At 51.5% G+C, this 25,812-nt stretch overlaps 2 protein-coding genes across 2 annotated transcripts in view; both read left to right on the forward strand.

Moving 5' to 3' along the window:
• The first annotated feature begins 9,772 nt into the window (after positions 1–9,772).
• Positions 9,773–22,717, forward strand: LOC116628896 (butyrophilin subfamily 2 member A2-like). The gene is made up of 8 exons (XM_032399244.1): positions 9,773–9,946; positions 10,370–10,498; positions 11,250–11,597; positions 17,714–17,995; positions 19,365–19,565; positions 19,936–19,956; positions 20,054–20,080; positions 21,411–22,717. Exons 2-8 carry the CDS (start codon positions 10,414–10,416, stop codon positions 22,031–22,033), a joined length of 1,587 nt encoding a protein of 528 aa, XP_032255135.1. The 5' UTR covers positions 9,773–9,946; positions 10,370–10,413; the 3' UTR covers positions 22,034–22,717.
• Positions 22,718–25,225: 2,508 nt separating this feature from the next.
• LOC116628888 (endogenous retrovirus group V member 2 Env polyprotein-like) overlaps positions 25,226–25,812 on the forward strand; it is a 6,747-nt gene continuing 6,160 nt past the window's right edge. The window contains exon 1 of the mRNA XM_032399232.1: positions 25,226–25,606. The gene's annotated coding sequence lies outside the window, so the exon portion shown is untranslated. The remainder of the gene's footprint in view (positions 25,607–25,812) is intronic.

A 25,812-nucleotide genomic window follows, 5' to 3' on the forward strand; every position in this document is an offset into this window, starting at 1 on the left:
GCCAGTAATTAGCAGTTAGTAAAGCTAGTTTGCATCCCTACCCCCACACACCACTGAATGTGACGCACATTTAATGGCAATGATCTGACCTTGTTTGGACCCTGATTTGAAGAAACCAACTGTAAAAATACATTTTTGAGAGACATTTGGGGAAATTTACATGTGACTGGGTTTAGATGACTCAAAGAAACTACAGTAGTCTTAATTTTTATTAGGCGTGATAAAGGCGTTGTGGTTTGGGGGGGGGAAGTCCTTAACTATTTGAAGACTTAACCTTATGGATAAAACTGTATGGTGTGTGGGGAGAAAAGTGAGAGCAGAGAGATGCAATATTTTCCATCCAGCAAAACATTAGAGTTGCTGAAGCTGGGGATGGACACCTAAGGGATTCTTTATACTATTTTCTCTACTTCTGTGTATGTTTGGAATTTTCTTTAATAAAAATTTTTAAAATATGCTGGAAAAATGGCATGAACACCTACCTAGTACACTGTTGAATTATAAAATGGCACAAAACTTTACGAAATCATTTGGGGGGGGGGGGCCCTGGGTGGCTCAGTCATTAGGCGTCTGCCTTTGGCTCAGGTCGTGATCCCAGGGTCCTGGGATCGAGCCCCGCATCAGGCTCTCTGCTCAGCGGGAAGCCTGCTGCTCCCTCTCCCACTCCCCCTGCTTGTATTCCCTCTCTCGCTGTGTCTCTCTCTGTCAAATAAATAGAATCTTGAAGAATAAATAAATAAAATGAAAAAAAATGTCTAACCCACCACTCGTAAAAAAAAAAAAAAAAAAGAATTCATTTGGGAAAAAAAAAAAGGAATTCATCTGGTAACAAAAATACATTCATTGATCCACAGCTATTTACCAAACGCCTACAATGTATCAGACCCTGTTCAAAGTGCCAGGGAAAGAGGTGAGCGAGACGTATCAGAGTTCCGGCTCTACAGTGAAACAAATACACAAGATGCCTGAAGGAGACAGAACTAAGGTACAGCAGTGGTTCTCAGCGGGGATTGAGGATGATAAGCACGCCCTCAGGGAACATTTGGCAACGTCTGGAGACATTATTGATTATTGCCAACAGGGGGTGGGGGGTAATGCTCCTGGCACCTAGAGGGTAGAGTTCAGGGATGCTACTAAACATCCGACCACGTGCAGGACAGCTCCCCACTGTCCCGGTCAAAATGTCAATAGTGCTGAGGTTGAGAAACTCAAGCAAGATGGGGTGGTCAGGAGCAGCCTGTTTGAGAAGGTGATGGCTGAGCTGAGCTGAGACAGGAATGAGGAGAAGGAGTAAGCCTCCTGAGAGGAGAGCATGGAGGTGTGGGGCAGAGCCCTTGGAGCTAGAGAGCGGAAGTGGAAAAGGAATAGACAGAGGGCCTTTGAAGGGAGGTGGCTAAAGAGGAAGTGGGGGGGGCCGGTCACAGAGGGTGTTCCACTGGGGGCCGTGAGCCCGAAGCACCAAGCCCACTCAAAATGCCGAGTCTCAAGCTGCACCCCAGATTTACGGAGTCAGTCTACATTTTAATAAGATCCCCACCTGGGGCATGGAGATCTGCATCTCAGTTAGGGAAGCATGCTCTGGAAAATGGTAAGGAACTGGATCTTATTTAAGCTGCAAGTGACCAGGGCCTTGACCCAGCCAGCCCTGAAGGAGTCATCAGAGGGTCTTGGTCTTGTTATGAGAAGGAATTCAAAGAGACACGCAGCACAGTGGACAAGCGACATGAGGGGGAAAGTTTACTCAAATGAAAAGTATACTCTGGTGAGATGAGAGGGGGAGGGAGAGAGAGAGAGGGAGAGAGAGAGAGAGAGGGAGAGAGAGAGAGAGAGAGAGGGAGAGGCCATGACCTGGGGGTTGGGTTTCTATTACTGACAGTTGTTAACAAAGGGGGAGGGGGGATATTCATTACTTGCAGCAAGGATTTCTTGGTAGGACAGTTTCCCGCCTTTTCTTCCTCACTTGCTCAGGGGTTTCCTGTCGCCCCACCATCTTGGGCCTGTCTGGTGGGATCCGGCCTCTCGTGGATGCTGCCGGGACAGGCCTCTGACCTTCCCCACAGCCGGCCACGGCCTCCTCCTTGCTGGCCTCCGGGCATCCCGTTAGAGCCTCACTAACTGCCCACCGTGACACAAGGACCACTGGCGGGTACAGGGGGGAGGCTGCCATGGTGACCTTCCCTCCCCGTGGTGCGCGGTCTGTGGGGCAGGGCCGAGTGCAGAGGAGGGAGACTCTCCAGGAAACAGTGGCAGCCGGCTCTGCCCGAGACGATGGCACAGGCTCGGATCGCGGTGGTAACCGAGGAGGGGCAGAGTGTGGATCCAGGTTTATTTGGAAGTGGAGCTGATAGGACCTGGTGGTGGGTTAGATGCTAGTGAGTTAGACGCTGGTGGTAAGGGGAGGATAGAAGCAGGGATGACTTCCCAGTTTGGCCTTGAGCATATGCATGGATGGCAGGCCACTAGGAGAATAGTAATGCAACCGGGTTCCCGTCGGCGTTGGGATTGTGGTCGTGTGTTCTGTGTTTCCAACATGCTACTTCTGCGGTCAGAGCTCTCTCCTGTGGTGCACAGGGCCACTGCCCCCAATTTTCCCGTTGTCAGCCGCGTGTCTTTGCCAAGCCACCCCTCCTTCACTTTCGGCTTGGCCGGTGGAATATCGGTGAAGCGGGCCTGGGCTCTAAATGTGCTTGATATAATCCCCTGAGATGTCTGGTTTATTTTGAGGCATGGTTACAGTAGAAACCTGTCGAATATGCATACACCCCGTGGAGAGTAGATGTTAGTAGATAATAATAAAAATAAAAGATATTATTATTATTTTTTTAAAGATAAGAATGGTAAATCCTTGCCACTGATTAGTTGGGAGACTATTTTGGCTATGTCTGAGGTTCCTATTTTGTGAATCTGAGCAGCTTAATCATTACTGAGCATGAAGATGGGGGAGGAACCTGAGGACAAAGGGCCCTTGCTTAACTCCAGGGCAGGATCTGGATAAGGGATAATCCCAGGGACGAGAAGACTCCCTTGCACCTGAAAATCTGTTTCCAACCTGCTCACTATTTCCTGAAGTCTATTTAATGAGGGACATAGCCTTTTATTCAGCAATTAGACATCACAGATTTCAAATGCAATATTAAAAAAGTAGAGCAAATGAGTTTTTAAGGTAGATAATGATGATCTCCCTCACTCTCTCTCTCTTTCTTTTTTTATTCAGCCAGTGTTTCAGGCACTAACTCCAGTTCCCCTCAAGTATGCCAATGTGAAAAACAAGAAGCCTCACCTTACAGAAGCTCATCTGATAAGGGATAGGGTTAAGAAGTCAGCAGGCCCTGGGCATCTGAAACTGAGTACCCAGAGGAGACTGGATATCCTGAAGTCAGACTTCTCGAATTCCACAAATTGGCCTCAGGTACAGTCTATTTTTTTTTTTTTTTTTTAAAGATTTTATTTATTTATTTGAGACAGAATGAGAGAGAGAGAGAGCACATGAGAGGGGGGAGGGTCAGAGGGAGAAGCAGGCTCCCTGCCGAGCAGGGAGCCCGATGCGGGACTCGATCCAGGGACTCCAGGATCATGACCTGAGCCGAAGGCAGTCGCTTAACCAACTGAGCCACCCAGGCGCCCCAGGTACAGTCTATTTTTAAAACAAACAGAAATAGGGGCTGAAGGTATGTGCTTCATTCTGTGCATGGATGAGCCCATGCAAGCTTTCGGACTCTCCCAGAAATTACCATCCCCGGAGCTGAGACCAGCATTTCTGGAGAGTACCTCTCTCTTGGCTGACAGCAGCCCAACAACAGACAAAGCAGAAAAACTGTCCAGGTTTATTTGTTCTCTAAAATGGGGCTTGTTTCTCAGGTCCCCTCTGAATAAAAACAGCTTTCCCCACTGAGGCTGAGGAACTTATCCACCAAAATTCATGTTTTCCTTCCAGAGTACAGCATTATCTCTGGTGATTAGCTTGTCCAGCGAGGGAAGACATTTCCCAGCATCTCTTGCAGCTGGGGCGGGGGGAGAAGGGGGGCCCATGGATTGACTCTCAGCAATAGAATATGGGTGGAAGTGAGGTGTGTCACCTCTGGGCCAAGGCCTTTAGGAGATGGCCACTTTCTTTTTTCTGGCCACATGTGGAGGACCCTGCTGTCAGGGATGGAGGCTCACAGATGAAAGGGGTCACACCCACAAAACCTACCTGCCTGCAACTGACAATTATGTGAGCAAGACATTAATTACTGTTGAATTGAGCCCCTGACACTTTGGAATATCTTGTTACAGCAGCTAGCAATACTCTAAGCAATTTATATACCTTCCGTGTTCTAGAATATATAGAAATAGCAATCGTTCTTCAGGGAGGCGGTGTTTGCGAAAGTTTCCTCGCTTTCCCCAGCTTAGGAGCCCGTCCTTAAATAGCCCTGATGCAAATGACATCAGAGGAATTTGGTGACGTTCGCCTGGTAATCGAGGTGCCCAGGCCAAGAGCACGTGACCTTATCAACAAGTCTGGCACTTTGGTGTGTCCTTAAGCAGTATGTGGGAGGGGGTGGGGTGGGGGGAACCGAGCCTTCTGGGGCCCTTGCCTGAAATTTAGCATCTAGTTTGGTTCTTTGTGTCAAACCGATGTGGATCCTCCAGGCAAGAATGGAATGTTTCATTCTCATTGATAGGATTTTGAGCATGAAGCTTTTGGTAGCCTGTGAATTTTAAAGACCACGTTTCCCAGCGAGTAAGAAAGCAGGAAGCCCTCGGAGAAGGGGCTTGTTTGCATCTTTGTGGCTGCAGCATGACATTGGGAGAAATAGTATCTCCCGTTAACTATGCAATTGGCTTTAGCAAACATGTCTATTCTCCCAGCCTGCTCACCGGCAGGGCAGATTTTTACATTCCGAGCTAACTCGTCCTTCCTCACTCCTCTGTAACGCCATGCCCACTCCTATTTTATTGTGTCTCTGAACTCAACCCCATGCCTGTCCTCAGTCCTTCACAGTTTCATGATTTTATGCTTGTGGTTCTTCGAGTGATCTGTGGGGCCCTCGGGTCCTCAAGAACACCTAGTCCCTTCCTGAGGAGCACTTCTCCCAGCAGGTGCCGGGGAACGGACAGGAGGGAGCGCAAGTTCCAGAGCCCTCCTGCTTCCAGAAGCCCTACTGGAGGCAGTCTTGATTCTTCCTGGATGGGGCCAGGTACCTCGGGCCAGACTGCCAATAATGTCAGAACGGCCAGGCATTTAGGAGCTACGGATACCCAGGTAAAAATAACCCACTGATCATTCTAGAGCAGACAACTGAAAGTTACTCCTACACATATTTCGAATACCATATTGGTGCCTGGAGCACTTCACAACTGCATTTTTTTTTAAGATATTATTTTATTTATTTATTTGACAGAGACACAGAGAGACAGCACAGATAGGCAGAGCGGCAGGGAGAGGAAGAAGCAGGGAGCACGATGCGGGGCTCGATCCCAGGACCCCGGGATCATGACCTGAGCCGAAGGCAGACGCTCAACGACTGAGCCACCCAGGCGCCCCTCATAACTGCGTTCTTGACAGGTGAGCTGAAGTATCCAGGGGAAAGTGCACTGATGTCTGCCACTTACTTTAAAAGGCATGAAACAAAAAAATAAGTAAGGATTGAAATACACAAGTGAGAATGAATGGAAGGATAGATTATAACAAAGTAAGCAACAGTCCAGAGCTGGTCTGGCTGCTCAGAGATACATCCACCACGCACCGCCCCCCCCCCCCCCCCCCCCCAGTGGCCCCCCCGGACTTCTGCTCACTTCTCGGTGGGACCTGGGGGCAAGTGCACAGTTCGGGCTCCAAATCCACCTGGGAGCACTCCTGGCTGGTCCCTAGGAACTGCCTCTACCGCCTTCCAACTGTTTCTGTGATGCCTTTGAGAAAGAGAGGTTTTCCTCCAAGAAGAACTCCTCCTGACCCTATGGTATCAGGTCAAGAACTTCCTTGTGTTGCTCCAGAGGGTCTGAGCAGGGAAGGCGAAGGGCAGGGCGAGGAAGGAGAAGAAAACGTCCCCGCGGTGACTGGCACCCAGAGCTTTGGGTTCAGTTGTGTTCCCGATAGCCTCTATGGCCCTCCAGGTGCACACTGCTGTGGGCCCGGGGGGCTGACCTCCAGGCTCTCCCACCAAAGGCCCCCAGGCCCCCTCCTGCAGCTGGACAAGTGGTGTTTATGACCTCGGCAGAAGGGGAACCTGTGCCAGGTGGAAACTATGGGGTGTCTCTGGAAGAAGGTGTCCGAGAGGACTTGGCATAGAGTTTGGGCTTGTGTTAGGGAATTTGGGGGAGGGCTCATGGAAGCAGGGCTTTGCTCTAGACAGGATGCTGCCGGGGAGGTGGGGAGGTGTCATTCTTTATGGGGTTAGGGGTTAGGTTTTAATAGGTCTGGTGTAGGAGGAAGACTATCTATGGAGGCTACAGCTGGAACGGTGAAGGTTCAGCAGTCTATCGAAGCCTCTCTCCCAGGGCGATGTTTGGTCCCCGCTGCGGTGTGGACGTATTTTCCTCCACGTTCACACACAGTTGCTGAGTGGTCTTGTGCTCATCTCGATCCATCATAGTGACAAAATGCTCTTGTCTGATGTTGCTGTCCCGTGAAATTGCTTATGTTCAACAGAAGACTGAGACCGGGCCAATGTCCGGGTGTTGAGGGTTGCATTTTTCCTTCTCAGGGCACCCTCTTGACCTGTGGCTTCTGGCTGGGGTTGGTGCATGGGGAGCCATAGCAGATGCTAGAAGAGGGAGAGAGGAGAGAGAAGTCTGGGTACCTCTTCCCCGGGGGGCTCTCTCCCCGCGGGGCCACCTGCAGCTGGCTACACATTCCCCTTCAAAGGTCAAAGCTCCTCTTAAGAGAGCCCTCTCTACACGACTCTGTTCTTTTAGGTCTTCAAAACAGCCTCTTTTTCTCCTCCCGTTGGGGTTAGGGGTGGGTGGTAACCCCGGGGTTCCTGGCCCCAGGGTAGAGCTCTAGCCCACATTTTGTAAACAGCTCCAGAGGGAAACCCTTCCTGAATTGTCCAAGGTGAGTGTGCTCTCTGATACCTGTTGAGATCTTCCCCGGGACAGGAGGCTCCCCAGAACGCAGGCTCCTTGATCCTTCTACAGCGCTGGGCTCTGATAGAACTTGTATTGGAATGAAGCATTATGAAGATGGCAGGATCCTTCTGGAGCACATGGCTGAGTCCCCAGCCCCAAAGCAGGTCTTTGTGCAGCCACAGCGGCTGCGAGCCTGAAAAGGGCTCTGGGGCAGACTCTCCTGTGTCACCCGAGTTCCCTCCAGGGCCGGGAGAAGACAGGCAGTATGTGCACAGCAGGTCAGGCCCTGGGCAGCCTCGGGACAGCACGCTGAGCCGGGCTACTGAGCGGACCATGTACGTTCTCCACGCCTGACTCGGGCCTTTGGCTTCACAGTGAATGTGGGGCACGGAGCAGCAATCCCGAGCCTCCTCACTCCAGAGAAGCTTCTTTCCCCCACAGAGCTGCTCGGGCCAGAGTCTGTGACAGGGGATGAGAATTGGTCAATATTAGACCGTTAAGCAAAGACAAAATGATAAAAATGGGAAAAAAATATAGACAAGTCATATCTTAGAGAAAGAGCTAATCTCCGTAAAATAGAAAACAACCCAGGAGAAAAATGAGTAAAGGAATTATTAGTTCATAGAAATTATTAGTTCATAGAAAAGGAAATAACACATGAAAGCTTCTCAGTAGAGAACCAGGTACATATGTCAGAGTGCACTTCTCCAGGAAAGATCATTCTCACTGTTGGATACAGTGCTTGGTGATATTTCTACCTAGTTCCATCTCTTCGTTCAGGTTCTCCAAAAGCTGACTTTTGAGTCGAGGACTTGGGTGCACATGGTCTACTTGGGAAGTGACCCCAGGAAACCCAAGTTTAGAAACAAATAAAGGGAAAAAGTCAACTAAGTGAAAAGTGGCAGAAAGGGTATGTTAGCTAGTTGGTTACTGTGGGCAACTGGGCCCAATCCCACCCTGTACTCTCAGAACCCTCCTGGCAGGGGTGGGTGCCTGGGCCACGTATGCACAGCCCCCAGCCCCCTTTGGGTTAAGGCTGCCCCTAGGGGGGCCAGCTCCCCTGCCCTCCCAGGTTGGGCTGCGTGTATGCGAAGGAGCAAGCATCATCAGTGTTAGAGAAAGCTCTCAGACGGAGAAGAAGTAGGCACCTGGGAACTTGTCACCTTGCAGGAAACTATCTACCTGAACTGGACCAAGGGCACATGGGATTGCACATTGACAGCGTTCCTTACGAGGTTCCGCCTGGGAGAATGTAGGGAATGCCTGGTAAGGTCTGGCAGCAGCCCCCTCCACCCCATCCGTGCAGCAGCCATGACTTCCATCTTCCAATACATGTCCACGTTCCGTGGCTCCGCTGCCCACCCCCCGACGACCAGGGACTGGATCTGGTCCCCACACCCCACCCAGGCCAGGCCGGAGGGCAAGCTTTGCACGTTTTGGCGGAATGGCCCAGCACTGTGTCACCAGTCACACCCTAGCAGGTATGCCTGGGAGGTTCGGGAGGGCAGTTTTCATGCACCGTGTGGTGCGGAGAAGCAAAGGTAGGTGATCTGGCGGGAGAGCGGACTGAAGCAGATGTACGGATGGACTGCGCTGGGGGGTGGCCTCCCACTTAGCTTTCTCACTCAGGCGCTGAACAACAGCTGAGTGCAGAGCCCAGGCTGGGCCTTGTAAGGGAGAGAGAGGAATCAGAGGGCAAGTATCTGCTCCCGGGGAGCACGGACTCCGGTCCCTGCGAAGATGGACTCATGTCACCTCGGCAGCAAGAACGCGGGACAGGCTGGAGTAACGGGCAGAGCCTGCGAGTCGGAGGGGTCTGAGAAGGCGGCCTACTGGGACGTGTGGAGTTGTCCTGGGAGGACGGGGACATGAAGGCTAGGCGGGGCCCCAGGGGCAGAAATGGAGAGCGACGGCGGGGAGGGGGGAGGGGTGCGGGCCTCGGGACTTCGAGGCCTGGGATGCAAGGCCGTGCAGTTTTGAAGTGAATCAGAAGCGATTAGGAAGCCTCCCGAGGAAGCATGTAGGCACTTGGGGAAATACTAAGAAATGTGCGTTGGAAGATTATTCTAGAAGCTATAGAGTGGCCGGATTGGGGTCTGGGAGGGGCGCTGTGTGGGTGTAGGGGTGTTGGGCTCGGCCAGACCGTCCACCCCCGGCGGACCAGGAAGCCCACCGGAAAGCCTTTGCTGGCTGCCGCCTTCCAGCCGCCACTCGAACGCGCCTCCCTGTCCTCAGCGCCTCTCACTCGGCCGTTTCGGAAGGGACGACGGCGTCCATGAGGGCGACCGCCGCGGCTGTCTTGCTTCGTTCTCTCCCAGCCCCCGCCTCTTCCGCGCCCCCACTACCGCCCCCACGAGCCCCGCGACTGGAACAGATTCTTCTGGCTCGGGAAGTAAGGCCGCTTATGTTTCCCTCATCGCCTCCCCACCCCCAACTGCAGCCACTACACACTCATCCGTCTACACACAGAGGCCGCTCCGGGGGTTAGCCTGCTTCTGAAAATGAGAAAAAAGGACATTTTAAACGTCCAGATAATCGCAAGAAGCTACACGCCGCTGTGCGATTTTAAACTTTGTGTGTATTCTGCCTGGTGACTGGTGAGTAAGTAGGCTCAGGGATGCCATTGGCTGGTTGAACCACAGCCGGCCAATCCTGGGCTCTAGACCATTCGTTGGCATCCAAGGACTCTGTGGTCACAGTGGACCCGGTGCCGGGTCCCGCGGCCGCGCACGCCGCGCACGCCGCGACTAATGCGAGGCGAAGAAAAGGTTTTTTTCTCCGCTTTCAGAACGTTTTGTTCTCCGATTGTGATTATGAGATTAGAGAGAAGAAGGACAACAGGAAAATCTTCATTTGAGCGTCAGAGGAGATAAAACGCAGAAGTGAATTCGAGAAGGTAGGAAAGGGAGGGTCGCGCCACGCCTCCGGGACAGGGGTGGGGCGGTAGGTGGGAAGTGAGACGGTGGAAGGCAGGGTCCCCGGAGAGGGCCGGCTCTCCACGGCTGCCCTCACCGCCCTGCGCTCCGCAGGATTCCGAGGGAGGATGGGGAGGCGGGGCGAGGAAGGGTATGGAAAAAGATCGAGGGACACCTGCAGAAGCTCAACTCTGGCCAGAGAAGGGAGCCGGGGAGGGCGGAAAGCTGCTTCCCGGACCATCGCCTGTGGCTTATCCGCGGAGTGTTTAAGGAGTCAGTCTACCGGGAGAGGAAGGGCGCTGCTCATCACAGAAGTTGGGGCACTGAGGACCCGAGTGCGGATCACAGGAAAGTTTGACTTCGGCCAGAGCTGGCGCCAAATTTCTCCTCGTCTGTACCCCCAGGCGTCGTGTCGCTGACTCTCCCGGGAGCCGCGCGTTGGGCTCAGATGGCGCCAGAGGCTGCCCTGCGCGTGTCGGCGCCCCGCTCGCTGCTGGCCTTCGCGCTCCTCAGCTGCTCCGCGCTGCCCTCAGGTAGGGGCGCCTGCCTCGAGCTCCTGCCGGCCCTTCGGACGGCAGCGATCAGCACTTCCGTCTGCAGAGCGGGAGAGTGAAGTCCCGCGGCTGGGGGCCCGCGGCTGGGGTTCCGCGGCTCGCACTCTGCACGCGCTCTCCGAATGCAGACGCGCGCGGAGAAACCCAGTGCGGATCACAGAGGGGGGCTGCGCATACAGTTTTAAGTTCTCCAGTAGCTACCTTTAAAATAGCCAAAAGAAACAGATGGAATAAATTTTAACAATGCATTTTGTTTAACCCCAAATAACCAGAATATTGTTACTTAAACTTTGAATTGATGTAAAATATGAACAGTGAGATGTTTGACATTTTTTATTCTAACAGTTCCAAATTGTGTGTATTTTACATTTGCGGCACATTCCAGTGGGGACGAGCTCGTGGCTGGGGGTACCATAACGGACCCCTCAAGTGTATCCTACCCTCCAGGCCCTGCGCTAGATCGGGGGATAGAGGGAAAATCTCTGTGAGGCCAGGGTCAGCACGAGGTCCTCAGTATGTGCTTTTTAATAAGTGTTAGCAGTGTCAGTCGATCCCCCCACCGGCTGTCTGTGGCTGCCCACCAACCCCAGCTACCGGCCCCCAACAGGCTCAGCTCAGGAAGCCCCTGTGGCCTTAGAAAGATTACTTCTGTCCCCCGGAATATCCGCTTCCTTTCCTGCCTTAGATCTCTGATGGCCGCGCCGTCTGATTCTGCTCCTTTGTTGAACAGCCCAGTTTACTGTCGTGGGGCCAGCTGACCCAGTCCTGGCCATGGTGGGAGGAGACACCATGTTCCACTGCCACCTGTCGCCCGAGAAAGACGCGCAGCACATGGAGGTGCGGTGGTTCCGCGCGCAGTTCTCCCGGGCGGTGCTCGTGTTTAAGGGCGGGCGAGAGAAAACGGAGGAGCAGATGGAGGAGTACCGGGGAAGAACCACCTTTGTGAGCGAACGCATCAACACCGGGAGCGTAGCGCTCGTCATCCGCAACGTCACAGCCCACGACCACGGCATCTACCACTGTTACTTCCAAGAAGGCAGATCCTACGACGAGGCCATCGTGCGCCTGATGGTGGCAGGTGTGTCCTTTCATTTTGCTTGGTTGTTTTTCCAGGGTGACCCTTAGGAAAGTTTCTCTCCTAACCTCAGGCCCACTGCAGCCCAGCAGATTTTAAAACAGGGAAGGTGGCGGGGCGCCTGGGTGGCTCAGTCGGTGAAGCGTCTGCCTGCGGCTCAGGTCATGATCCCGGGGTCCTGGCTCATTTCTCAGCCGGAGCCTGCTTCTCTCTCTCCCTCTGCCTGCTGATCCCTCTGCCTGTGCTCGCTCTCTCCCTCTCTCGGTGTCAAATAAAATATTAAAAAGAAATAAACAGGGAAGGTGGCTTCCTCCTGCCCAAGGACCAAATGAGTGGGCTTGCCCTGCCAGGCTGTGGGCATCAATCCTGAGAAGCACACACAGAGCTCCGCTGTAGCCTTTAACTCCTACAGATAATTCTCATGCCTACTTAGAGATCTCCAAGGGTCTTGCTCAGCGACTCGTTTTAGAATTAGACACTTTTATTGTGAATTATAATACACATCCAGAAAAACTTATAAAACATTAATGTACAGATTACTGAATCACTATGAACTGTAACCCATGTGACCACTACTCATATCAACAAATAGAACACTGCGTTCTCCTGACAAAATACCACAGACCGGCTTAAACATCAGAAATGTATTTTCTCACGGTTCTGGAGGAAGATCAGGCTTCTCCTGAGGTTTCTCTCCTTGGCTTGCTGATGGTCAGTTTCTCACTGTGTCTTCACATGGCCTTTTCTCTGTGTGGACACATCCTGGGTATCTTTCTCTGTATGTACTGGTATCTTCTTCACGTCCTAAGGTACTGGAGGTTAGGAATGGAGGGGGGCATAATTCAGTTCATAATATGCCCATTCTCAAATTTCCCAATTGAAGCATGTTCCTAGAAGTGCTGTATAATGAGAAATATTTCTCTTCCTCTTTAAAAAAAAAAATATTTTATTTGGGCACATGGGTGGCTCATTCGGTCAAGCATCTGCCTTCAGCTCAGGTCATGATCCCAGGGTCCTGGGATTGAACCCTATGTCGGGCTCCCTGCTCAGCAGGAAGCCTGCTTCTCCCTCTCCCACTCCCCCTGCTTGTGTTCCCTCTCTTGCTGTCTCTCTCTCTGTCAAAAAATAAATTAAATCTTTTTAAAAAATATTTTATTTACTTATTTGAGAGAGAGGGAGAGCATGAGCCAGGGGGAGTAGCAGAGGGAGAGAGAGAAGCGGGCTCTCCACTGAGCAGGAGCCCGATGCGGGATTCCATCCCAGGACCCCGGGATCATGACCTGAGCTGAAAGCAAACATTTAACCAACTGAGCCACCCAGGCACCCCTCTCTTCTTCTTTAATAGATACTATAAATTTGTTTTCTAAAATGCTTGTGCTAATATACGCTCTTACCAATAGCATAGGATGCTCCATACATTTTTCATCAAGTCCAAAGACAAGTTTTTCACATTTGATTTCAATCCATCTCTTCTTTCTTTTTTTAAAAAGATTTTTATTTATTTATTTGAGAGAGTGAGAGAGCACAAGCCGGGGTGGGGGGGGGGGGTGGGGAAGCATAGGGAGAAGCAGACTACCTGCCGAGCAGGAAGCCTGACTCTGGGATCAATCCCAGGACCCCGAGATCATGACCTGAGCCGAAGGCAGCCACCCAACCAAGCCGCCCAGACACCCCACTGTTTCTTCTTTCTAGTCAGTTGTTTCCCACAACTGGGAGGATCAACCCCCATCCTGGACCCTTTTCACTCCATTTCCTGCCTTTTCCCCTCCGCTCCCATAGCCTTCTATGTGCATTTTACTTACTTATCCTGTGTGTTTTGTCTCTTCGGCTAGAAGGATGTTTACTGTTTTGCTCCTTTTGTAAGCCCATGTCTGGAACAGAGTCTGGGGCATAAGAACTGCTCAACAAATAGCAACTGAATGGATGAATCTGCTCCCTAAAGCTGTAAATGGTCATCATATCACGCTATCTCCATTCTGAGCCTGAGATCTGCTTTTTTAACCTTTTCCCCGAGCCTGTGGTCAGGCCGTGTTTTTAGTCGTCTTTGATGTCTGTGTTAGTCAGGACATGCGAGGAGATGCTCTGGTAACAAGCAGCCCTCGGAACCCAGTAGGTTAAAAGAACAAAGGTCTATTTCTGACACGTGAAACATGTCCTCATGAGTCAGGTGGGGCTCTAGTCCACACGGACCTCGCTCAGGGATCTGGAGCTTTGCAGTTCACCTTAGCTAAGGGAAAGAGAGCCTGGCAAATCATTACTGCTCCATGTTCTTTAGACTCGTATTTCGTTGACCAAACCAAGTCGCATGGTTATGCCTCCTGGTACAGGAGAGGGGAACTACAGTCCCAACTATGTGCCCAGGAGAACTGAAAATTTTTGAGTACCCTTGAGTACCCTGAGAGTACCTTTGCAGGCTTTTGTTACTGGACTTTTTTTTTTTTTTAAGCTTTATTATCCAAATCGCAACCAGAACCCATCAGGATCTGACAAACAACAGCAATTATTCACCACTCTATCTCCAGCATCGAGCAGATTGCTTGACACCTAGTGGGTGCTTAATAAATAGTTAAAACTGAATGAAAAACAAATACATAGCTGATATCAAAATTTCAGAGTGAGGGGGCGCCTGGGTGGCTCAGTCGTTAAGCGTCTGCCTTGGGTTCAGGTCATGATCCCAGGGTCCTGGGATCGAGCCCCGCATCGGGCTCCTGCTCGGCGGGAAGCCTGCTTCTCCCTCTCCCACTCCCCCTGCTTGTGTTCCCTCTCTCGCTGTGTCTCTCTCTGTCAAATAAATAAATAAATAAAATCTTCCAAAAAAAAAAAAAATGTTTGGGGCGCCTGGGTGGCTCAGTCGTTAAGTGTCTGCCTTCGGCTCAGGTCATGATCCCGGGGTCCTGGGATCGAGCCCCGCATCGGGCTCCCTGCTCAGCGGGAAGCCTGCTTCTCCCTCTCCCATTCCCCCTGCTTGTGTTCCCTCTCTCGCTGCGTCTCTCTCTGTCAAATAAATAAAATCTTTAAAAAAAAAAAAAAAGAATGTTAAAGCATTAAAAAAAAAAAAGAAAAAAATTTTAGAGTGAGTTTAAACTACCGAGAGTCTGGAGGCAATCAGGATGACACATGGGGATGTTAATCTAACGCTGTACAGTCCATTAGCAATAAAATAGATGCTACAATTGTGAGCCACACATATATTTTTAAATTTTCAATAAACACATTTAAAAAGGCAAAAAAAAAAATTCAGAGTGGGAAAATTTCTCTTTGGGCCCCCTCGCATCACAGATATTCGTAAGTTCATTCAGCAAATACTTCAGAAACCGCTCTTATGTTCAAGTCACTATTCCAAGTAACCGAGGTGGAAGCAGTGAAGAAAATACACCAAGGTTCCTGCCCTCCTGGCGCCCACGTTCTGGAGAGTGCAGAGAGCCAATCAATACAATATTTAATTAAACTGCATCTTAGATGGTGGTGAGCACTGTAGAGAAAATAAAGCAGAGAGGGCTTGAGAATGCAAGGGGGGGTGGGGGAGAATAGCTTCCCTGACAGGATGGAAATCGAGCACAACCAGAACGAAGTGAGAGAGTGAGCTGTACCCCTCGGGGGCTCAGAGGACCCCACATGAAGTCCCAGCACAGCACCCCGCACCGGGGGTCCAGAGAGGGGACCACAGACTTTGTCATCGAACTCTCTGACTCTGAGAGTCAGTAACCGCATGGGGACAACATAGGGACGTCCCTTGTCTCAATAGATAGTAATTTTGCCTTTTTTCCCTTTCTCCAAATACTAATCGTAGTGAGAGTGATTGACTTGTCCAGATGATTTCATTAAAGCATGATTAAGTATCAAGCCTGTTGGCCCCACAGGAAAACGAGAGAATTTGACCAGAGGACTTGGGCAAGGCTTCAGAATAGAAGTGGCATATAAACCAGGATTTCTAGGAGTTTATTAATAACGGTTTTAAGGTATGACCTCATTCTCAGGGCCAGTTTATTATACTTTAAAAGAAACGTGTGAAGGCTGGAAGAGCCTTTAAGATACACCTAAATCAATGGCATTTCAGTCGATCAGACCAATGGAAGTAAGGCTTAGAGGACACGGTGGCCTCCCCAGGGGACCTCAATTCACAGATGGTAGGAGACGCCATCTTTGTCACCTAGAAGGGCAACCTTGTATGTGATTAATAGAACATATTGAAATATTGTGGCAGGAGGGTTTCTCAACCCTGGTGTCCTGACTCTGTTCATAGCAGCACTGCACGGCTGACCTGGATGGGTTTGTATGTGGCAGGAACCCTCTGTTCTTTCCCTGTAAACATGACCCTGGCCAGGCCTGCCCCAGTCTGAACTGAGTCGTAGAATTGTTTATTTATTGTTCTTTGTTTGTTTGGTTCATTGGCTGGTTGATTTTGTCCTTAAGTCTATTGTCTCAAACTTGCCTTGACTGAACCCCATGGAACCCCATTTTGTAGAATTTCCTTCCAACTTGCTGAATTCTTTTGAGTCTTATCACACTTCAGAGTTTCTGCCTGAGCCTTTCAGTATGCAATTGGTTTTTTGTTTTTTGTTTATTTCTTCTTGGCAAAAATCAGATGGAGCTGGTAGCGCTAAGACTTATATGATTGCTTTAATTTTGTCTTTTGTCTTTTAATTTGTCTTCATTTTGTCTTTTAATTTTTTGGATTGCCTTAACAAAGGAATTAAGAAGTTTGGATGTGAGGCGCCTATGGCCAGTTAAGCGTCTACCTTCGGCTCAGATCTTGATCTCAGGGTCCTGGGATCCAGCCCTGAGTGGAGTCGTCAGTTGGGTTCCCTGCTCATCGGGGAGCCTGCTTCCCCCTCCCTGCTTCCCCCCATTCGTGCTTGCTCTGTCTCTCTCTCAAATAAATAAAATATTTTAAGATTTATTTATTTGAGAGAGCGAGAGAGAGCAGGGGTAGGAGCAGAGGAAGAGGGACAAGCAGACTCCATGCTAAGTGCAGAGCCCACGCAGGGCCCGATCTCAGGACCCTGAGATAACGACCTGAGCTGAAACCAAGAGTCGGATGCTCAACTGACTGCACCACCCAGGCGCCCCAATAAATAAAATCTTTTTTTTTTTAAAGAAATTTGGATGAGACAATGTTGTCCAATAATAAACAGGAATTTTATTTTGTTGAGCTGTTCTAAAATAAAATTTAATTTAATTAAGAACTTTGGATGATCACTAGACCCCTGGCTGAAGGGGCAGAAGTCTTCTAGGACCGTGCACTTAACAGGTCTTGAACCAGACTTTTCTTTTATTAGAGATTCTTTTATAGACGGTATAAGTTGGGAAGAGCCTGGAGTCAAGATTTTTTGTGATGTTCTGCTGACATTGAGGAGGTGATACGTTATCCTGAGGATCCCAGAAGCACCCAGATCTTTCTAATTGGTAGATGTTGTGGAGGGATCTAAGGACATCCTCTGGCTGACTGAGCCCCTGGGAGGTACACGTCTCTGAACTGGGGTAAGGGTTGGTTCTGCATTCTAGTTCTGTCCATTCTCCTAAAAACAACCACTCCTGATGACCTGTGTCACGTGCAGCCCTAAGCCGGGAGAGCAGGGACAATGTCTTGAGGTCAAAAAGTTTCCCAAGATTCTACCTGGCCCAGCAGGCTTCTGTCCTTATCGGATTATTCCCGAGCTTCGGGAGACCAGCGCTGCTGAGAAGTCCCCGCAGGACGGAAAGTGAAGTCCGCAACCTGCTTGTTTCAGGTCAGAGCAGACACACTCACCCAGAAGTGAGACAACCAAACCCACAGTCACTTGGTAGGAGACAGACGGATGCGCGTCACTGTGATGGGGTCACGGGTGGAGCACAAAGCCAAGTGCCCTCAGAGACCTCATGATGTATTGGCATATTGGTTTCCTGATGTTGTCCAACGCCAGGGTCTTCTTCCTTCCTCTCCTCCATCCTTCCTTTCCTCCCTCCTTTCACAGAAGGAGTACTGTGGGAATGCATGGAATACGAACAACCAGCTTCTCCGGCCACTGGCCCCTTGCTGCCTTCCTCCATCCCTTGGCTCTCCCCGGGGAGAGCTGATCTAAGACACTTAGGCTAGGACGCCGTTGCCTTTTTAGCTGCTCCCTGGTCTCTGTCCCCAGGCCTGGGCTCTAAGCCCGTCATTGAAATAAAGGGCCAGGAGGATGGAGGCGTGCGGCTGGAGTGCACGTCCGGAGGCTGGTTCCCGGAGCCCCGTGCAGTGTGGAGGGACCCTCTCGGTGCGATCATGCCGGCCCTGGAGGAGGCTTACACGGTGGACGCAGACGGCCTCTTCGTGGTCACCACGGCCGTGGTCATCAGGGACTGCTGTGTGAGGAGCACATCCTGCTCCGTCAACAACACCCTGCTTGGCCAGGAGAAGGAAACTGTGATTTTCATCCCAGGTTGGTTCCCTGCCCTCTGGAGGCTCATCATGCCGAGGCAGGGTCCTCAGACAGAGCGGAGCCTGGAACAGGGATGGGGAGATAGAAGCGTGGGGTGGAAGGGCCCTGAGCCCCGAAGAGCTGGAAGACTCTCCCTTTGTCTTGCCTCAAGGGGAAAATCAAAGTCTTCTGAGAGTTGTTTCTCTGTCACAGTCCTTATCCTGCAGCAATTTTTTAAAGTTTATTTACATTATCTCTACACCCAACGTGGGGCTCGAACTCATAACACCCTGAGATCAAGAGTCACACACTCTCCTGACTGAGCCAGCCAGGCGCCCCTGCAGCCATTTTTAAAACATTTAGAACAATCATAAATGGAGAGTGGTTTGGCCAAGTGTCTATCTACACCCAGAGGGCTGCCTGCTGAATCTCTCCCTTCCTGCCCATGGCATTTCTCAGGGGAGGGGTGGGTGGGATTCTCTATCTACAGAGATGCACGAATTCGTTCAACAAATACTTAACAAGTATCACCTACATTCAAGGCATTGTTCTCGAGACTGAAGATAAATCAGTGAACAGAATACATAAAGATCCCTGCCGTCATGGGGCTAACATTCTAGGGTGGCAGAGAGCAATAAGTGAAATAATTAATCTGCAGATTATATCAGATGGAGGTAAATACTGTAGAAAAACTTAGTTGGGGGAGGGGACAGGGAGTGCTGGGGTAAGGGGGAGTTGTAATTATAAATAGGATGGTCAGGGAAGTCTTCACTTGAAAAGATGGCAGTTGGGCAAGTGAGGAATGAGCCGTGCAGATATTTGAGAACCAAGCAACCCAGGGAGTAGGAACAGCACATGCAAAGGCCCTGAGGCAGGAGCATGTCAGACAGCTTCAAGGAACCCCAAGGGACAGGTGTGGCTGGTGTGCAGGCAAGGATTGTTGAGGGAATCTGAGTGACATAGGAAACACTGCAGGGTTTTGAGCAGAGAAGTAACAGGATCTCACTCGGGCTGCTGTGCGGGGGGACAGACTGCAGAGGGTGTAGACGAAGCAGGGAGTGGGGAATTGCAATCTTTCGGGCAAGAAGGGGTGGTGGAGTGTGCCGGGTGGCGGCTGTGGTGATTCAGTGGTGGCCGGTTAGCCGTGTTCACCCTGGTCCTTCCCATGGCAGCCTCAGGGGCTCCTGCTTTTTTGGCTCCTGGGCCCCCAGCCCTGGCAATTCCTGTGGGATGAGCCCTTGCAGAGCCAGGGTCTCTGTCTGGGGTTTCTGAGAAAGAAGCCCACAGAGCAGGGACCCCAGGGAGCCCTTCCCATGGGCATCGTGAGGGGCCCTCTCATCCGGGCTCTCCTTTCTCTCACTGAATGGGACTCTCCTGGCTCCCTTTTCAGAATCCTTTGCTCCCAGCACCTTTCCCTGGACGGTGGGCCTCGCTGTCATCCTGCCTTCTCTGCTCCTCTTCACCGCCGGGAGCATCTGTCTCATCAGGAAACTCCACAGGGGAAAAGAGGTTGAAAATGAAGAGAAGGAAATTGCATGTAAGGAATTGGAGACAGACCATGCGGAAAAAGAGAAAGAACATCAAATAAAAGGTAAAAGAGTAGGAGGACAGGTCCCACAGGGCCACGGCTCTGGCAGCTAGAAGCCTGGGGACAGGGAGGAAATGGACAGAGGCCACAGCAAGGGGCCCGGAGCGGTGGCAACCAGGGACTCACCCTCCCGCCTGCTTGCTCCCATTCTGCGGACTCAGCACCACGCTCTGAACAAACGCAAACCTAATAAGCAGTGATAACATCCAGCCTCCGGTGCATCCATTGTTTCTGGAATCTTGACAGTTCCAGAGGCAGGGGCAGCGGGGGACAGGGGTGATCACGAAGGACCCACCCTCCCCCGTTTAACACAAACTCAAATTCTCTGATTTCTTCTATTGAGGACCTGAATTGGTTTCCGTTTCTTTTTCAGAGCAACTTCCAGGAGAATTGCGTAAGTGTACCATTTCCTGAGATAGTCCATGCAGGTGTGCACTCTGCTCGGTTGCCAGCAGCTCCCGCAGCTCCTCTGTGTGTCTGTCCCGTTGCAGGATGGAGACGAGCCCTGCTGCAGGCCGGTGAGCGCCGTGGACACGCCCCCCGAGCTCAGGCGTCTGCCCCCCGGCAGCCCGCAGGGCGTATTAGGGGAGACGGGCAGGGGGCGCTGGGAGGCGGAGGGGCTGGGCTGAGCCGCAGCGCTGGGTCCCAGCTCTGCCATCAGGGAATCCCCACGGCTCCTGAGGATGTCCTCTCGTTTAGCGTAATTGTATCTATCATTACCAGAGCTTTACCATGCATTTACATTTTAGTTGTTGCTCTTTGGATCCTGGATTAATTTGGGAGATGGTATAGACTCTGCACAATTGGAGAACCGCGTGATGGAAAAGCAATAAGCTTCCCCACACCCAATTCAAGGGGGGATGCTTAGGTGTCCGGAAACACCTCTCTTCCCCCCCTGGGGAACACTGATGCTCTGGGAATGGCCTGTGAGGGGAGGGGGTTGGTCAAGAGAGAGAGAGCATAGGATCCGAATTCCTCATCCTAATGAGCACTTCGCATCTTATGATTTCTCCCCTTCTGCTCAAAAGCACCAAGCAATCCAGGCTTTACCAGATACTGTGGTACTCGAACCTTTCCTCTTTAGGTGAATTTCAGAACTGTCAGAGTCAGACATGTCAACAACGTGGGGAGAGGAGAAAATCACGTTCATGCGACAGAAATGTCGATCAGCTGAGTAGTAGCTGTAGGTGGGAGATCTGCAGAATGTCAGGGGTCCGAAGCCTTTCCTGCATCCCGAGAGGACAGAGACGTAGGCGTCAGACCCATGTTGTTAATGCAGAAGCAAGTTGTGGAGACATGACCCTCCCTTTTTCTCCTGGGAAGGGTGCCCTTGGGAGTCATTTAAATCAGTTGTCACCTGGTGAAACTGATGGAATCCGGAGAACCAATGAAAGGAGCTTTTACTACCCAGGAATCGGCAGGGGAAAACTGGCATTAATTGCTTCACTGGGAGAGGGAGCAGGATGGGCCTCTTTGCTGGTTTAAACCAAACTGGAACGTTCCTAACTAAAGAGAGTCCCAGAGACCATATGTCTTGAATAGAAAAGGGGACAGAGGGAGAAAATTGAGAGAAAGCGGGAGCCATGAATTTTGGTTCCTTTGCTAAACTTTCCACCTTTTTAGACCCCTGATGATCCCCTATCTGAGGCCGGGCTCCTGTCACCCAGGAGGCAGAAGTACAGCCTCAGGACTTCTGTGAGCTAGCTGCCTGGGAATTGGGATCAAGGGCCCTTCATGGAAAAGGCCGCCACACAGGGATCTCCCACCACCTTTCTGGGACCTCCCCGGGGTCCAGGAATAGCACCATCTCCTGAGACCCCAGGCCTAAACTGGAGACTTCTTCTGCAGCCGACGTGGTCCTAGACCCGGACACCGCTCATCCTGAGCTCTTCCTGACGGAGGACGGGCGAAGTGTGAGAAGAGGCCCCTCCAGACAGAGTGTCCCCGACAACCCGGAGAGATTCGACTGCCGGCCTTGTGTCCTGGGCCTGGAGAGCTTCTCCTCAGGGAGGCATTACTGGGAGGTGGAGGTCGAAAATGTGATGGTGTGGGCTGTGGGGGTTTGCAGAGACAGTGTTGAGAGGAAAGGGGAGGCCCTACTGGTCCCCCAGAATGGCTTCTGGACCCTGGAGATGTTTGGAAACCAGTACCGGGTCCTGTCTTCCCCTGAGAGGATTCTTCCCCTGAAAGAGCGTCTTCGTCGGGTGGGCGTCTTCCTGGACTATGAAGCTGGAGATATCTCCTTCTATAACATGAGGGACAGATCACACATCTACACATGTCCCCGTTCACCCTTTTCTGGGCCCCTGAGACCCTTCTTCAGGCTGGGGTCTGATGACAGCCCCCTCTTCATCTGCCCAGCCTTCACAGGGGCGCGGGGGATCCTGGTGCCTGAGGGCGGCCTGATCCTCCACAGGACAGGGACCCGTCACAGCCCCCACGAACAGTGCCCTGGCCTCAGAGCCAAGTAGAGAAGCCTTGGCCATCTCTGCCACCACAGCACAGCACGCCGGAAGGACACAGGCCCTCCTCCCCGGTGCACACACGGAAGAACCTCCTCCAGAGGCCCCTCCGACACCCGCTTCAGGCCCAGCCCCATCCGCCCCTCATTAGGCTGTTGCTTTAGTAAGTCGTTTGCTGGGAACCATGGGGCAGGGTCCGGCCTCAGAGAGGGGCTGCCACATGGCTCCCACCCATGAAGAGTGTGTGAAAGTGACAGGCTCTCCCATCAGAGTGACACATTGAGCCTGACGCTCAGGTTGACGTCAGACGCTGTGGACTCAGGGTGGGGGCATCTGGACACAGCAGGCTGTGAGGGGAGGGAAGCCACCGCTGGAGGTCAGGGACAGAGGAAGCTGCCAGGGGGGTGGGAGCCTCGCCATCCCAGCCGAGGGGCGCAGGGGCTGACGTCCATTTCCACCCCTCCCCTGAGCTTTCCAGACCACACAGCAAAGCCCTCCCAGCCTAGAACTGAGCTGGAGAAGGATGAAGACACATCTCGGCCTGCCTCAGGTGTCCCCTCAATAAACTGGGAGTCAGTACTCAGTTACCGAGTGTGGCCTGAAGTCTAAGGTCTTAGCTGAGCAGGTGAGTACTGAACCAGGTGGATCCCCGGGTTCCCGTTCAGTGGGGAAAGCAGCACTTTCCCACTTTTTGACCTCAGGCTGCCTTTAGACATTAAAAATTATGGAGAGGGACCCCTGGGTGGTGCAGTCGGTCGAGTGTCCAACTCTTGGTTTTGGCTCAGGTCTTGATCTCAGGGGTGTGAAATCGAGCCCCTTGCATGCTCTGCTCAGCAGTCTGCTTGAGATTCTCTCTCTCCCTCTCCCTCTGCCCTTCCTCCTGCTCTCTCTCTCGCTAAATAAAATCTTTAAAAATGAATTAAAAAAATAAAAATTATTGAGGACCCCAAAGAGCATTTGGGTTATATCTGTCAATATTTATGGCATTGAAGATGGAAACAGACATTTTAAAAATGTATTTATAATTTATATTAAAATAGCAATAATAAACCCATTGTAAGTTAATATAAAAACATGTTTTATGAAAATAACTTGTTTCCAAGGCAAAATAAATTTTATTGAGAAATGTGGCATTCTTTGACATTTTTGCAAATCTAATATCTGGCTTTTACTAGAGATGGTGTGGACCCTCACATGTGTGTGTGTACTCAGTGTTGGGGTATCATAGGCTGGGTCATCTCTAGAAACTTCATTGTACACTAGTGAGAGAATGAGAGCAAAAACAAATAATGTCATTATTATTGTTATGTAAATAGTATTAACCTTGCAGACTCCTTGAAAGTGTATCAGGGACCACCCCCCCCCCCAAATCTGCAAATCATAGGTTGAGAACTGGGATAGAGGATCCTGGAATGGAGTCAGGTATCTAAAGTGATGGCTTAAATGGTAGTAATCCAATTGTAGAAAGTGGGCTGAAAAAAAGTATTTAAAACTACAGCAGTGACACATGGACACCTTCTGGAAAGTATGGGGTGCTGAAATAGCTGACTTGGTAAGATAGAAGACTGGGTTATTAACATGTATGTGTTGTTTTTATTTTTGGTTCTCTTGTTACAGTATTATTTGAACAGGTTTAACCAAAAGCACAGGTCTGCAAGTCCAGTTGGGAAACCAGTGCTGCTCATGAGTAGGCAGGCCAGGTGTGAAGTCCCGGTGGGTCCAAAGACCCGCCAAGAGGGTCCTGGGCTTTGAGCAGCATAGAAATCAAAGGCAAGCCAGGAAAAAGCGAGAGCAGTAAACTGAATAGTGTAAGTGATACAATAGAGCAGACAGAGAGTCTGGGAGACTCAGAGAAGGGAGTGTCTGTTAGGGGTTTATACTGGAAAGGGGTCCAGGGTGCATGTTCCTTAAGGAATCCAGGTAGGGTCCAATCAAAGGCGACTGGTGTTATTCTATAAAACCCCAAAGGTCGGGGATGTTGACACCAGTGAAAACCGAGGTTTGTTGGAAGCTAGTGTCCTGAAACATGCTCAGCCCACTTCTCAGATGTTATCAGGCGTATGGGGGCCTAGGAGGAAACTCAGAATGATGCACTTTCTGGCCTCCGTCTTGGAGTGGGAAGAGAGCTTCTTTGGTTTACTCAGATGCAAGGTGAAATACAGAACATGAGTACATGGGGCCTACCAGAGAAACGGCAGGAATGGAGTCTTCCTAAAAGGCAGTCCCTTCAGCTTCCCTCTGTCACTAATAACTCTTATGCTGATTTTAAGCAACTTACAGCCTTGCGGTGTTTCAGCATTCTGTACAATAAAGCTTTGAGCAGGTTTGTGTATCTTTTTTTTTTTTTTTTTTTTTTAAAGATTTTATTTATTTATTTGAGAGAGAATGAGAGACAGAGAGCATGAGAGGGAGGAGGGTCAGAGGGAGAAGCAGACTCCCCGCCGAGCAGGGAGCCCGATGCGGGACTCGATTCCGGGACTCCAGGATCATGACCTGAGCCGAAGGCAGTCGCTTAACCAACTGAGCCACCCAGGCGCCCAGGTTTGTGTATCTTTTAGACGCTTTCACTTATGCTGAACTCAACCCTGACCTTCATTCTGAGAAAGAGGCCAGTGAGTGCTGGTGGAGAGAGGGGTGGTGGGTGGGCTGGAGGGTATACTGTGGGAAATCACTTGTAAAATAAATAAAATCAAACACTTGGGATAGGCATTTAAATTCCTCCAAACCAACTTAAGATGGGAAATGAGAAGGGGGATGAGTGGGGTTAGGAGGAGGTGAGTCACGCGGGGGCCCTGCGCAGATGGCCCCCAAATGTGCTGATTCTTTCCTAGTCCTCAGGTCTCCCCAAAACCATCACTTCCTCCAGGAGACCCTTCCTAACTTTGCCATCAAAAGTGGTCCCGAGATAGAACAGAGGCTGTGTTTGGACCCCCACCCCCGCCCTAACCACAAAGCCCATGGCTCCCTGCGTGTCACCTTAGAAGAAAAGGCTGAGCAATCGTGTTGGGTTTTTTTTTGAGCAGTCTATCTCACAGGAATGCGGAAGCGGGACGTCTGCCAGAAAGAAGTCGGCCGAAGAAACCGGCCTAAACCAGCCTGTGCCGCGGGGGACCCCAGCGCTGACCCTTCACCCACTCTCTCCTCGCGACAATCCGGACGCTCGCGGCCGGGGGCGGAGACTTGACATGCTAATGAGCCACGCGGGGCAGGTAGGAGCCTGTGCGCCCACTGCGCCTGCGCGCAGCTTCCCTGCTCGGCGCCCCTGCGAGCCGGGCGCCCCTTCTCTCCCGCCTGAGCCCCTCTGCGAAGCGCGGTCGCTCGGGGAGCCGGCCGGGCCCTCTGCTCCCAGTGTCAGCCCCCAATAAACGCTGCGTGCATCCTTCTGGCCTCGTGTCGGTTTCTGTTTGCGCTGAGAGCCCGAGAGCCCTGGGGTCGGGACGTATTCCGGCCACCGCGCAGGGACCCCAGCAGGCAGCCCCGGTGAGTCCCCGAGGAGCCGGAGCCGGCGGACGGCCGATGGAGCCCCTCCGAGCCCTGGGACCGAGGAGCGGCCTGGAGCTTTAGTTCGGCGTCTCGGCGGCGGTAAGTTCTGCCTCCGGCCTCAGCGACTCTGCCCCTCCTGCCGGGCCCGCCGACCGCTTCGCTTCGTTTTGCCTCCGTCTTCACTTCGGCCTGCATTTCGCCGGCGGAAGGAGGTTCTCTGCTCCCGCGTTCCGGGGCCCAGTGTCCCCTGCCGCCAGACTCTCACCTCCCCGGTGTTGGTCCCCTGCAGGCTGGAGGACCCTCTG

Source organism: Phoca vitulina, unplaced genomic scaffold (genome assembly GCF_004348235.1).
Source record: "Phoca vitulina isolate PV1807 unplaced genomic scaffold, GSC_HSeal_1.0 scaffold143, whole genome shotgun sequence".
Classification (NCBI taxonomy): Eukaryota; Metazoa; Chordata; class Mammalia; order Carnivora; family Phocidae; genus Phoca; species Phoca vitulina.

Coding starts and splice junctions, on each gene's coding strand:
- LOC116628896 (XM_032399244.1), top strand. CDS start 10,414: ATGGCGCCAGAGGCTGCCCTGCGCGTGTCGGCGCCCCGCTCGCTGCTG. Junction 10,499..11,249: donor CTGCTCCGCGCTGCCCTCAG/GTAGGGGCGCCT, acceptor TTTGTTGAACAG/CCCAGTTTACTGTCGTGGGG. Junction 19,566..19,935: donor GAAAGAACATCAAATAAAAG/GTAAAAGAGTAG, acceptor TTTCTTTTTCAG/AGCAACTTCCAGGAGAATTG.